A 14,655-nucleotide genomic window follows, 5' to 3' on the forward strand; every position below is an offset into this window, starting at 1 on the left:
AGGTTTTCCCTGTACAGTATGTACTAAGCTCCTGTCTTCTGTCATTCTACTCAGAGAAGGGAATGGTTTATTTTTTGATAAAAGGTAAGGTACAGAACCTTCATTGCCCTCTTGATAAGCTGACTCAGTTTTTGCATCAATTCTGGTCTAAAACTTCTAGACTTATATGTGAATATATACTATAGGGTACTATAAAACTGGGAGATCCTGTTTTGACCCATTGCTTGTTTGTTTGTTTGTTTGTTTGAATAATAACATAACATTAAGGGAAACACAGTATAATAGCAAAACTAGAAATAGGATCTTGATAACTAAAGATTCTTGACATTTATTGTGTCATGACCTTCTGGTGCATGGTAATTTGTAGAGAAGCAGAGAAGTGTGCACATCTAAATGTAGGAATGAGACATATTCCTGTTTACATTATGGCCAACGTATGATCTAGTACAGAGATTGGTTGCAAGTTGGTAAAAACATATAAAATATTGAACTTTCAAGAAAGGTTGGAGAGAACAAAAGCCTTAATTCATTAGAGATCACCTAACTTTCTCCAGCAAACGTGGCTCACTCTCTCCCACCTGACATTTTCTTCACCTGGAAAGCAACATGTAGCAATCTTTTCAAACTACCACAGATTTGACAATACGGTGTGACTTGAACTTTGTAATAACCAACCTCAAAAGTTATGCCCTATGTTTAGTCTTTTGTTAATTGTGGTTTCTCTATTCTGTGATGTTATCTTGCAGTTTGTTATAACCCTTTCACTAGATAAATTAATTTTAGTGATACCAGAATAACTTCTAGCTCCTTCTAGCTCAATGAGAAACAAATCTTCTCAAGTTCAGCATGCAAAAGAAATGGGTTTTTTTTTTCATTCTTTAACTTTTTTGAACCTAGAAAATAAAACAATGCATACTTCTATGTCCATTTTTGGACGGTAGAAAAAAGTTTTACATCTCCACCAATCTCCTTAAAAGACATACCCACTGTATTATTAGTTTAGTGAGTAAATGTTTCTTGAATTTCAATTTATACCTTAAATGGGGATGGAAAAAGGAAAGGATCTGCTGATGGCGCACCTTCTATCAGTGGAAATGAGTGTGGGGATTCTTCTTCCGATTTTGCCCTGGAACTGCAGAACTTGTGCAATGTTGGATTTAAGTCTATAAAGTATATACAAAAAAATCTTTGCTTTGCTCACCATCCTTTTCTCTTTCAATTTGCTAAATTCTGCTCTAAACTCAATATGTGTATGAGTAGAAATCTGTTTTTTCATCATCATCATCATCATCATCATCATCATCATAATCATTTTTGGCTTCAGTCAATTTACTTTAAACTGGAGTTGTCAGGCAAAATTAACTGGTAGAGCGATATACATTCTACCTAGATTTTCCAGATATGAGAAAAATAGAGCCAGTGCTAGACTATATGGGAAAATAAAGATATTTTTAACCAAGTGTGTTTCACCAAGATAGCTAAGCCAATTCAATTTCATTCTAGTGACTGATCATGGAGTTATTCTTTGGGTGATTGAACAAAGTTATCACAAGGAAAAATGGTAAATTGAAGCAGTATTTTCGAGAGCAACAGGTATCTAATATTGTGTCCTAGAAGTAGCAAAATACATTTCAACCTTTTGTTAGACAATTTTTAATATCCTTTCTTTTTTGTGTGACTAAATTGAGCCCCTGGATTCAAGTTATGTTTCAAGTTAAAGATGATAGGTGAGAAACATGCAGGGAGCCACTGAGCTTATATAGTTGCCTTTAGTTTTAGATTTAGAATTATCTCATTCAAATTAAAAAGAAAAAAGTGTGTGTGTGCATGTTGACAGCCAAAGGCAAAGATTTGCTAGTTATGTCCCTAAACAACATGTTCTTCAGTCAAGCGCAGAGAATGACAGCTCATTCACTGAAATAGTCAGGGTCATCCTATTCTCTATCCTGTAAATGGTTTTCTGGCATGCCATAAAGAATATTTTTCTTTTCTTCCTTTCATAGATCTAATTTTAATGGAACAAGCCTTCTGATAAAGGAAGCATACCAAAGGACACATATTGCTTGCTTTCAAAACATAAAAATGTATAATAGATACTCAGTACATTTTCTGGCTGGAGATACGTAAACATTAAATTTTACTTTTTCAAGCAAGTATTTCATTTTCTACTTCCATATGTGAAATTAAGGCCAAAACTACACTTCTTTATAATCATTTTAATATCTCAATAGAAAACTTTGAATGCAGTCTGATGTAAAGCATAAAATGGAGGACTCAAAATGGGTAATTGACGTTCAAATTCCTTCTCATCCAAACAATCATTTGTTTGATTTTGTACTAAGTCAGTATCTTTCGGTCAAATTTTCTTCAGTCTTACAAAAAAACAAAAACAAATGAGAGTAACTTCATGTATCTCATCTCTGAGCTAGAGGAAGGGAAGAATGCAAGAGAGAAATATAACATTGACATTGGTCACTCTGCTCAAAATCTGTATTGTGTCTTTTGTATCTGAGCCTCAGCACTCAGCAGCATTGAAACTGAAATACAACAATACAGATTTTGAGCAGAGTAGCTCATTCCACTATTTTTCCTATTGAAAAATAATAAAGATTTTCTTGGTAAGAGTTATTTAGAGGATATTTGCTATTGCCTTCTTCTAAAATTAGGAAAGCATGATTTGACCAAGGTCACCTAGCGCAGGACTTTCCCAACTGTGTGTCGAGACACAGTAGTATATCACCTGTAATCGCTAGGTGTGTTACCTGAAAAATACTAACCCCCACTCCTCTGCCCACAAACAAAGACAAAGCCGATGAGAGTGAAGAAGGGACCCCTGAAGGACATCTAGCCCAACCCCCTTGAGTTAGGCAGGAAGATAGTCAAAGCCCTTCCAACAGACAGCCATCCAGCCTCAGTTAAAAAATTTTCAGAGAAGGAGACTCTTCTGGAAGAGATCCCAAAGGGTATCTAGTCAAAACCCACTCAGCCAGGCAGGAAGACACAGTAAAAGCACTCCTGGGTGGACATCCAGTCTCTATTTAAAAACCTCCAGAGAGGTTTGATCCCTACAGAAGTGGAGTGCTGATACATTATATATACTATAAAACTCTTATAAGGGGTTGGTTTAATCTCCGGTTTACTTTTTGTTCTTTATTTGTTTAGTCGCGACTCTTCGCGCCAGAGCTCCCCGTCAGCCGTTGCCACCCCTAGCTCCTTCAAGGTCAAGCCAGTCACTTCAAGGATAGCATCTATCAATCTTGCCCTTGGTCAGCCCCTCTTCATTTTTCCCCAGTAAAACTGAATTACCATGCCATGAAAGGATACATGTCTAATAAGCATGTCACGACAAGTTTGGGAAGCTCTGATCTAGTGGCTTTTCATGGCTGAGTGGGAATCTCTAATCTCCTATAGTTCTAGGGAAGTTCTACACTGACTTGGGCTGATCAGAAGTAGCAAATGCAAAACTGTCTCTGTAATGGTTTAGATTGTGACCCCCCGGCTACTGTGGAGATGGTAGGAAGCATTGATCATTTACTGGGTTCAGCACCACCAGACGGCCACCCTTACCTATCCATCTCCTGTCATTCTTGTCATCACAGCAACCAGTGGGTACAATATGGTTGCTATTGGAATGGAGCAATGTTAGCCAGATTACCAGAGCAATACAGAAGGAAGGGGGTGATCGTTCCCTCTTTTCCCTACTCCCTTCTCCAATCATCTCATTGATCCAATCAGCATCCCTCCGGAGAATGAGCCACTGGTATGCCCCATGTCGCACCTGCTGGCTTCCGTGACAAAGAGAATGGGAAATGGGCATGGGGGTGTGAGTGGCATCCTGAGCCCCTAGGCGTGAGTGACTGCATATGAATATGGGATGGCTGCATAAACAGTTCTGTATCAGAACAAATTTGTCCCTAGACTTATATTAGAATAACTATACCACTGGAGTCCCTTACCATAAGAAAAGTGTGCAGGGCAGGATTGCTTGTGCTTTTTGCACCATTTTTCTGTTCCAAATCTGATATTATGATTATTTAAGATATCTTATTGGACTGTGAGGTTACATATATGTTCTCTCTATTTTCTTATTCAGTACAACTTCCACCCCATATTTATATTTGTTCTCAATCCTTTTTTAGAAATACTGTATGAAAATCTATAGTGTCCCCTGAGCCTATTATACATTTGTTAAGCAAAAAGATAACATTTTGTGAAAAGATTTAATAAAGTATGATTAATTTTCCTGCTTTGGCTGGAAGCTACCTCCACACGGGTATTCCCTTTCAGTCTAGAGAACCACAATATTTGATTTATTTTAAGAATTTGTAATTAATGTGGCTCCATTCCGTCTACTCTTTCCAATTTCTTTCCCAGTTTTCTTTTAAGTGAAAAATGTAGGCTTTTTAAAGAAAAAAAAATCTAATTCAGTGCTAAAGCATCAAAAACTGCCTCTAGCAATTGCTGGCAACTAAAAACAAGAAAAATAAGAGATGAGAACAACGTGAGTTTAAAATGCTACAAATGGAAATGAAAATGAGTTTGAAAATGGTAGAAATTCATCATTTCCTCTTTCTTTTTGTTCCCTAAAATATGCCAACGAGTTTCTCTTACTAAATACTGCTTGTTAAACCACTCTAGTTTGACACCATTTCTCTTTCTTCTTTTCATTTTTACCCACAGTACTTCTGCTTAAGCTCAAATATTTATCAAAGTAATACTGAGATAAAACAGGCTTCTCCTCAATTCCCCCCTCCATTTGTGTGGTTCTAAAATAAAAAGCTAATGGTATCTCATCCTAATTCAGATATTTGTTCTGGGTTCAGAAACTTTCATGAGCTCCTTGAGATTCCTTAAACAGAACATCTTAACTATTCCTTTCAATACAAAGAGATGAATTACATGAACATTCTCTATGCATTATATTCCTCCAATATAATGGAAGCAATGAGCAAAGGCACAAGCTAGCCCAAGGACAGAGCGGGTGCAACAGTAATATACAGACATTTTGTATGAAGAAGGCTCCAGTGTTTGAGCCCCCACAGTTCTATTAGTAAGTTCCAGGTATCAGAAACATAGCAAGACACCTGCTTGAAATTCTGAACAGCCACTGCCATTTTGGACATTCTTAGTCTCCTCTGGTTTTGAAAGTTAAGCAGGAGTGGCCAAGGTTAGTAGTTGGACAGGATACCACCAAAGAGTATCAGGGATCTCCAGGTAGGGATAGGAAAGAATCCTCCTGAAAACCGGGATTACTCTTCTGGAGCACAATACACATAGTGTTCAGTTAGTGTGCCAATCTTTTAAGTAAAACACATTCCTAAGGTGTATATACACTGTAGAATTAATGCTGCTTGACACTAGTTTAACTGCCATGGCTCAATGCTATGGCATCATAGGATGCGGTAATTGCTAATAGTCAACACAGATTTACCAAAAACAAATCATGCCAGACTAATCTGATCTCTGTTTTCGATAGAGTTACATGCTGGGTAGATGCGGGGAATGCCAAATGTAGCCAATTTGGATTTCAGTAAGGCCTTCTGACAAACAAGCTAGTCAAATGTGGGCTAGGCAAAACTATAGTTAGGTGGATCTGTAATTGGTTAAGCGAATGAACCCAAAGGGTGCTCACCAATGCATCTTCTTCATCATGGAAAGAAGTCACAAGTGGAGTGCCACAGGGTTCCGTCCTGGGGCCGGTTCTGTTCAACATCTTTATTAACGACTTAGACGAAGGGTTAGAAGGCACGATCATCAAGTCTGCAGACGACAACAAACTGGGAGGGATAGCTAACACTCCAGAAGACAGGAGCAGAATTCAAAACGATCTTGACAAATTAGAGAGATGGGCCTAAACTAACAAAATGAAGTTCAACAGGGACAAATGCAAGATACTTCACTTAGGCAGAAAAAAATGAAATGCAAAGATACAGAATGGGGGACGATGCCTGGCTCGACAGCAGTATATGTGAAAAAGACCTTGGAGTTCTTGTGGACAACAAGGTAAACATGAGCCTACAATGTGATGCAGCGGCAAAAAAAGCCAATGGGATTTTGGCTTGCATAAATAGGAGTATAGCATCTAGATCCAGGGAAGTCATGCTCCCCCTCTATTCTGCCTTGGTCAGACCACACCTGGAATACTGTGTCCAATTCTGGGCACCGCAGATGTTGACAAGCTGTCCAGAGGAGGGCAACTAAAATGACCAAGGGTCTGGAGAACAAGCCCTATGAGAAGCGGCTTAAAGAACTGGGTATGTTTAGCCTGCAGAAGAGAAGGCTGAGAGGAGACATGATAGCCATGTACAAATATGTGAGGGCATGTCATAGAGAGGAGGGAGCAAGCTTGTTTGCTGCTGCCCTGCAGACTAGAACATGGAACAATGGTTTCAAATTAGAGGAAAGGAGATTCCAACTGAACGTCAGGAAGAACTTCCTCACTGTGAGAGCTGTTCGGCAGTGGAACTCTCTGCCCCGGACAATGGTGGAGGCTCCTTCTTTGGAGGCTTTTAAGCAGAGGCTGGATGGCCACCTGTCGGGGGTGCTTTGAATGAGATTTTCCTGCTTCTTGCAGGGGGTTGGACTGGATAGCCCATGAGGTCTCTTTCAACTCTACGATTTTATGATTCTGTGATTCTATGTGTTGTTGTTTTACAAGTACTTTAGCCTTCTCTGCCAAAGAGTGAAGCTGCCTCACCAAACAACAATTCAAGAGAATACCGTTGCTTCATGTGTATTTCTTATGGTAAATCTTTGAAGACTGACTGCTGTGGGCAAACAGGCCTTGCAAAATCTGGTTTATTGTCTATTTGTTTGTTTCCTCAATGATTATGTTTTTACTTGGTTTTAATTTTATTGATGAATTACCTTTTTAACCTTTATTTGAGATACTTTTTTTAGCTATGGTTGTTTTAACTGTTGTGAGACACCTTGAGTCTTGGACTGGGGAAAAGGAACGATTCAGCAACAAAAAGACTATTTCCTATGTTTTTGTTCCGAAAGCATATAAATAATCTGATCTGGTGTAATACATCTGATACAAAGATGATAAAGCACCTGTAGTATTTTAAATGTGTTTCCTTTTCAGTAAACAACTATGCTTTCAAGTAGGACATACAGTAATTATTTAATGTAGCTAGTGGTTGCACAAAGGAACTTAAAGACATAATTAGCTTTTAACTTCCTTACTTTGCAAAATTGGCAGCATATGACATCATTTCACACATATACAGTGGAAATAAAATTTCATTCACTACCAGAGACAGAAAGGCCACCCAGAACACATGTATATATTAATCTTTTAGAAATCCCAAATTACTATTTAATGAAACCATTACATTGGCTTTCAATACTGAATAATTTCAGTTGGATGGAGGCAGGAGAGAGAAGTGTCTTTAAAGTTGGTCAGGCAAACTAGGTTTTCAAAGGGTAATACCCCCCAAGAGAGCCTTCTGATCTACATTCTGTGAAATCTAAATTGGAATTCCTACAACACATTTTTTCTCATTCAAGGCCATGAGCAATGTGTTAGAACACAGGCAAGATTAAACTGATTAGATAACTATTATAATATCTTTTAGGAGCATGTTTATAGAAGTAAGCAGTTGTGTTTATTGTTCAGCATTCTCTAAGAAGTGAGTGTTTTTTCTGGAAATAAATGACTTACAATCTGGATTCTTAACTTTTTTGTAAGGGTTAACACCTCATTCATGGAACTAGGAATACAACAACATTCCCAGATATGGTTCCTTCTTATTATTGTGAAAGTAAAGCTGGGATTTCAAATGTAGAACAGTGAGTACACAGCCTTTGTAATTGCAGGAGAATTACTAACTGAAAGGGACTATGGGAATTGATTTACACATTTTTCGTTCATACCTGTTGTCTTAAGGCACAGTATCTAAGAACTGAAGTACTCAACAATGCCAGCAATGCTTCAGACTAGAAACTCAGGCATACTGACTTGGGAGCGGGACCTAATAAATTTAGTAGGATTTCTGGAAGTATACGCATCAAATGAGATTGGTACATCACATGGGAGAATTGTGGGGCCCTACAGATCTTGCTGAATGGCAACTCCTATCATCCCTTACTACTACAAGGTGCCGATCAGGAACAGCTGATGTGCCATATAATTCCCAAAGCTGTGTTTGATACAACTATCATTAGTTATCCGGTTCTTCCTCCAAGCTTTTGGTGAAAGCTATTTCAATTTAGCTTTGCAACAACTTTGTGGGCTGCTTTAGTTAACAGAGACCGAGAGGGGCTGTAATTCAGGTTTTTCTGATCCATACTCAGCACTGCTTAAAACTGTGCTTTAATTTTTAGTACTAAATATCTAAAGAGAAGAGCAAAGCAAACCCCTAATGAATTAGTCTTGTCAGAAAACCCCCAATGGAAATGGCTTGAAGGCAAACAACAACAACAACAACAACAGCAACAAAGATTTTGTAGGAAAGTATACTAAGAGGAGTGTAACTGCCTTGCATTGTAAGGGCTAGGACCTGTGTAGCATCCATGATTTGCATAGGTGATGTTTTTGGGGATTTTACTCAATGATTCTTATTTAGCTAGTACTTGAGCCCCTCGGGGCTGTGTGTCTGATTCCTATTCCACCATCCTCTCAAAACTAGAACTCAAGGGATCTCCCAAAAAGATTTTTTAAAGGCAGGAATGGAAGAATACAACATGTTACAATAATAAAATGCACGGAGTCTCATTATCAAATAAAGTGCAGCCAGACTAACAACAAGTTTAAAAGCTCATGAAACTTATTTAAAAAGCTATTTAAAGCCTTCAAATTTCCAAAAGACTTGTCTGAATAAAATCTTTTCTCAAGGATTGAAAAGGATAACAAGGAGCAAGCTTTTCTGGAAAAGTATGGCTTGGTAGCAATCACTGAGAACATCCTTATAGAATTCATCAGGTATTGCTGCCATGGAGCTACTCAGTTCAGTGATGGTTGTAAGGAAATAATGGAGGCTAGAGAGCAGCATTTCTTGGTGATCTATGCCATCAAACTGCTGTGCCAGTATAACGCTGTGGCAGTGCTGTGAAGGACATTATGCCGATAAGGGAAACACATTGACACAAATGACTAGTTCTCTGATATAAGTAAAACTGAACAATTTTGCTCTAAAACAATGGGGAAAACTTGTTCCTTTCTTCTTTTCTAATTTAAGTCTAGCCTTGGGTATTTAATTTAATGATAGGTAAAAAAAAATCAAAAGAGTCAAATATAAGTTTATGGTGACCCACTTTGAGCCCCACTTGCCAAGTCCTGAAATGGTGATTCTTCACTAACAACATGCCACATTGTCACCAGTAAAAGCGCAATTTGCCACAACTGCACTCTCATCCATAGAATCATACATATTTAAAGCCCCTGTGTCTTGTGTTTATATAACTTCCATGCTAATATTCAAGGACAGCAGTAATGAGTTGAGCTAAAGAAGAGGTGTCCAAAATAAACCACCTGCCACTCAAGTAGAGGCACCCTGGTATTCCATTTGGCAGACTTGATGTGCCACTGTCATGTTTCAATTAATCATTAAAAAAACAAGCTGTCTGCTTTTTTACAGGAAGTACTTTTGTATCTAAAAAGAAGATTTCTTTTTGTACAACAAACACTTAATAAAGAAAAAAAAACAAAAATGTGGAAAATAATTCTTCCCCTGAGCAGCTCATGATTTGAACCACAAAATTCTGATCTTAAAATTATACTTCTATATTATTTAAAAGATATCCATGAACAGAGAGGAAATAGTAGGTCCAAAACCAGTGGTTCTCAACCTGTGGGTCCCCAGGTGCTTTGGCCTACAAATCCTATTTACCAGCTGAAGGACAAAACATCTGCGGACCCACAGGTTTAGAACCACTGCTCAAAATGAATGGTGGAAGGGCACCTGATGTGATCTGATGAGCATTAAACACAATAAAATGGAAGATATAGTGCAATGGAATGTACTGCAAATATCTGCCCAAGTTGCAACCCCATTCTGAAAGGGGTGACTGTTGAATCTAATCGGATTATACTGAAGAGCAGATGTGGATCATCATTTATGAAATGAAAGAATATTAACATTTGTCTTTTCCAGTTATTTCGTATAAGTTAAATATGAACATGTCTTACCTTCTGTGCACTGCAGGAAGCTGACTATAAGAAGTAGCCAAAACCTTTTCATTCTGCAATCAGAAGCCACCATTATTGACCCCCCTTTTAAAGTATCTTCTTTTTATCCCTTAGAGATTCCAGTAATAAATGTCCTGGGTCATTCAAGTGGGTGTTCTACATCATTGATCTTCATAACTGGGGAAAGAAGAGAAAATGAGAAAACATTAACTCATGTTCATTACTTGCATTTTAAACAAGCAGAGAAATTGGTACCAAGAACTGTCAATTTTAGGTTAATATCCCAAGAGAGTTTTCCCCACTAGAAAACAATGAGCTGTAAATGATTCTGGAATAATTCCTATGAAAAGTAGCAAGGAACATAGATTTCCTAGAAGACTCCAGTTACAACAGAAAGAAAGCCCACCACAGTTGCATAAAGTAAATAGGGCAGATGGCAAAAAAAAACTAAGCAAGAGGTGTCCGCTCCACTGTCTCTTTGCTTCACTTTGCAGCAGTAGTGCCATCCTTTGTGTACTACATGGCTTCGCACTTCTTTAGACAAATAAAAAGGAGTAGCAACAATGTAATCAACTAAATCATTTTTACTGAGGCAGCTTCTATAATTGATGAAGATTTTTTTTCTCTTCCAAATTCAAAATATCTCTTCTTTGGAGATAGGGCTTTTTGGAGCCAAAAAACAAATAATCAATGACTTAATGGAAACAGTTTGCAACTGACAACATAGGTTTTGCTTATACCATAAGATGTAATGGGGTGCCCTAATACATGCCAGAGTAACAATAAGATGGAAAACAATGTATTGGGATCAGAACAAATATTTTATGTGTGGCCAAGACCCAAAACTAACATATAAAACATCTCTGTATTTAATCAAAACAATAAATTTGAGAACCACATATGTGGGGCTGATTGGGGTAAATTGTAGGGGTGGTAAGGAAATATCATGTATATATTCAGTTTTATCATATTTATTTACCGTATTGTAATAAACCCTAACCCTTTTTTTTTTGTCAGGAGCAACTTGAGTCGCTAACAGCGCTCCATGCAGTCATGCCGGCCACATGACCTTTATTGTCCATTCAACTGTGAAATTTCCTTTCCCCATTTCGTAACACTCTGCATTTTGTCTGGGATCTACACTTAGTCTCCTGTTTTTAATACTGTATCCTGCTTGTTGATCTTAATGATTGTTTTTACTGATGTTGATGTTTTTTACTGGGATAATTGTTTTATTGCTTTGTTACTGTTATTTGTTTGTTTTATCGGGCCAGGCCCCATGTAAGCCGCCCCGCGTCCCTTCGGGGAGATGGGGCGGGGTATAAAAATAAAGTTGTTATTATTATTATTATTATTATTATTATTATTATTATTATTATTATTATGACCTTGGAGGTGTCTACGGACAACGCCGGCTCTTCGGCTTAGAAATGGAGATGAGCACCAACCCCCAGAGTCAGACATGACTGGACTTAACATCAGGGGAAATCTTTACCTTTTATTGTTATAAATGTCTTTTTAACTTACTACATTGAGTGTAATCATGTCTTACCAAGCCTTCTCGTTTGGTTTGGTATTGTGATATGGCCTAAGGGCTAATCAATAAATGTATTGATTGATTGAATAACATGGAAAAGCGGGTATATGGGGATGCACAAAATGTCCGTCCACACCACAAACAATTAATTGCAGACCAAATGCACAAACCTTTGCTTCTGGAGTAAATCATTTTCATGTTGCCTTGAGCTTGAGGAACTATTATCTAAAAAATGAACCACTGGGCCATCATTTCCACAAGACAAAATTGTCATTAATATGACAAGATGACATTGCACACAAATGCATATTACTGCAGAACGTCCCCCCCCCCCCCCCAAAGCCATCTACAAACTAAAACGGATATGTGGCGATTTATCTTCTCTCCACCAAGAAGCAAACAGCTTTCTACAGCACCAGCGGAGGCCAGACATTGCATTTCTACGAACTTTAACCTCCCTCTCAAACAGCTCTACTGTTAAAGCTACTAATGCAACTTTCTAAATGCAAACAAAAATGCTTGCAATGTTGTCCGCTGACAAAACAGCTCTGGTGGCCATTGTTTTGCTCACTTCTTTGCCAAAGAACAGCAGAGTCAAACCAACAATGTAAGCTCTGGAGTTGCTCTTTTTCTGAATCCTGCAGGCAGCCAGGAAAAAAACAGAATCCTGCCAAATCCACCCTACTGTTGCGTGTGTCTATAAATCAAGCCGCATGCAATAATTCTATTACTAGAGATTACTTCCACTATGGCCTACAGGTTAAATGTGATTCTCTGGACTTGAATGCCAAAAACAACCACTCATTGCTATAAACAGTCATTCTGTTAGTTGCACATTCTTGTTGGTAGGATTGGTAGGAGACAGACAGAGATATGAAGGCCTTTCCCAGTAGGATTTCTGTGTAGATGTTTATTTATTTATTTGCCATATTTATGCCCTGCCTTTCTCAACCCCGAAGGGGACTCAAGGCAGCTTTACACATAGGCAACTATTTGATGCCTTAAAAACAATGTACAATTAAAATAAGCATATTAAATAGAATTTAAAATGCATTAATACGTTTAAAAACATAAGGACCCTAAATTTAAATAAGGAGTACATTGCCTGATGAGACTGCATCAGTTTGTGAAACCATGAAATCCTTCCATATGAAACTTCAAAAAAGCACTCTAAAACATAACTCAAAAGCAAATTCAACTAATAAATATTGTTTTGATACAATTTCCTTAAGACCAACACTAACAGCTCAGCACCAACCTTCCACATCACATGTATTCTTCCTATTGCAGTTATCTGCACTGTAACACAATGCCTTGCAATGAATTTACCATGGTTATTGTTCTATAAGATGGAATAACAATCACGGAACACATATTCCATAAAAGGAATAAATTGGCCATTAAAATAAAGATGGAGGAAAAAATGATCACATGCATGTGCCCAAATACTTTGAAGTTTGTAATGAAAGAGATGTTCCTTCTTAAATACCCACTGGCTGATTCTTCACGGCTCTGTAAAATACCTACAATAAATCTGTGAGTTATTATAAAGTATTATGCGCCTGCTGCCCTGTCTAGCTCTGAAAGTATTGAATCAAATTCCCACTAGTAAGTGATGTGGGAAAGACTGCTTTCAAGGAGTTACCCCAGAAGCAAGACATACAGTGTCTTGCTTCTGGGGTTTGCCTCCAGGACTCTATGGATACCAAAATCCATGGATATTGAATTCCCTTTATATACAATGGCACTGTCAAAATGGTATCTCTTATATAAAATGTTGAACAACTCAAATGAATTCCAGAGAAAGTCTGAGAATCTGTGAAATGGTGGGAGGCTACAGCAAGGTATGCCTTTACAGTACATTGATTTTTGCTACATGCATGCATAATGCATGCATTTTTTCCAAATATTTTGAGCCATAGTCGGTTGAATCTTCGGCTAGAAAACCTGTGGATATGAAGGGTCAACTATATTGCTAATCCAGTCATGCAAATGGTTGAAGGTCTGCTTCAAATGAGGATTCGGGTGAAGGGCTATTTATTAGAGTGGGGCCTGGTATTTGTTTCATATGTTTCATCTGTGCTTTTTTACCATGTCGTTCATTCGAATTACAGCAGAGCCCTCCTCACACAGATGAAGCAGCGAAACAAAAATGAAAGCAGCACAAAAATGTTTGCTTTGCTGCGGCACTCCCTGAGTAGCCTTGGGAGTATTTCCTGGTTATCTGAGCCAGTTTTGGCCAATAAGAGGAAATGAACGTTTAATGGGGTGAATGCCCCCAAAGAGCATCCTTCTTAGTTGCTGGGTGGTGCTGCTGCTGCTGCTCTGCCTGCCGGGCTTTTTGCTTCTTGCCTGCCTCAGTGCCTGCCTTGGAGCCTACTTATTCTTTAACCTCAGGTCTCCTCTGCATATCCAGAAGGAGACCTCTCAGAATCAGTGGTACCTTAAGTCTTGTCTTTAACTTCAGACTTCCTCTGCAGATCGAGAGTAAAACGATTCAGAATCATTGGTATTTTAAGAAGGGCAGGGCCAGTAGAGAAAGAGGGAATGTTTTTAAGATTTTATTTATAGAAAGAAAAAAATCCCTAAAATTCAGGGGATGGCTCTAACCTTTTAAGAGTTGGAGGGCTAAAAGTGGTAGATATGCCCTCCACGTGTGGTGATTTTCATCCCTCTAGCCCTAAAACTGCACGGAAGGGGAGCCTGGGGAGCCTGCCCATTGCCATCAATGGGCCGAATGCATTTGTATATTCGAATAGTGAAATGAAAGAGCTCATTCGGATGGGTGCCGGTTTCAGAAGCAGGGGACAGACACAGAAACAGGGCCATGTGAATGGAACAAGCAGAAACAGGTAGCGATTTAATACAAATATACAAGATTACTATTGACCCATCTTGCCCCATAATACAGTCAGTCCCTATAATATGTAAACAGGAGCCAACAAGCTCTGAGCAAGCACTCGAAGAAAAAGGATTTATACTCTGT

The 14,655-nt window shown here is 38.4% G+C and overlaps 1 protein-coding gene across 22 annotated transcripts in view; it reads right to left on the reverse strand.

The window, feature by feature from the left end:
* Positions 1-14,655, reverse strand: part of adgrl2 (adhesion G protein-coupled receptor L2) — a 324,023-nt gene that overhangs the window by 197,990 nt on the left and 111,378 nt on the right. For all 22 annotated transcript variants that reach the window (XM_062978110.1, XM_062978112.1, XM_008114145.3 and 19 more), the window contains exon 2: positions 10,133-10,309. In XM_062978110.1, the coding sequence (XP_062834180.1) occupies positions 10,133-10,205 (73 nt within the window). In that variant the 5' untranslated portion in view covers positions 10,206-10,309. The remainder of the gene's footprint in view (positions 1-10,132; positions 10,310-14,655) is intronic.

This window comes from Anolis carolinensis, chromosome 4 (assembly GCF_035594765.1).
Source record: "Anolis carolinensis isolate JA03-04 chromosome 4, rAnoCar3.1.pri, whole genome shotgun sequence".
Classification (NCBI taxonomy): Eukaryota; Metazoa; Chordata; class Lepidosauria; order Squamata; family Dactyloidae; genus Anolis; species Anolis carolinensis.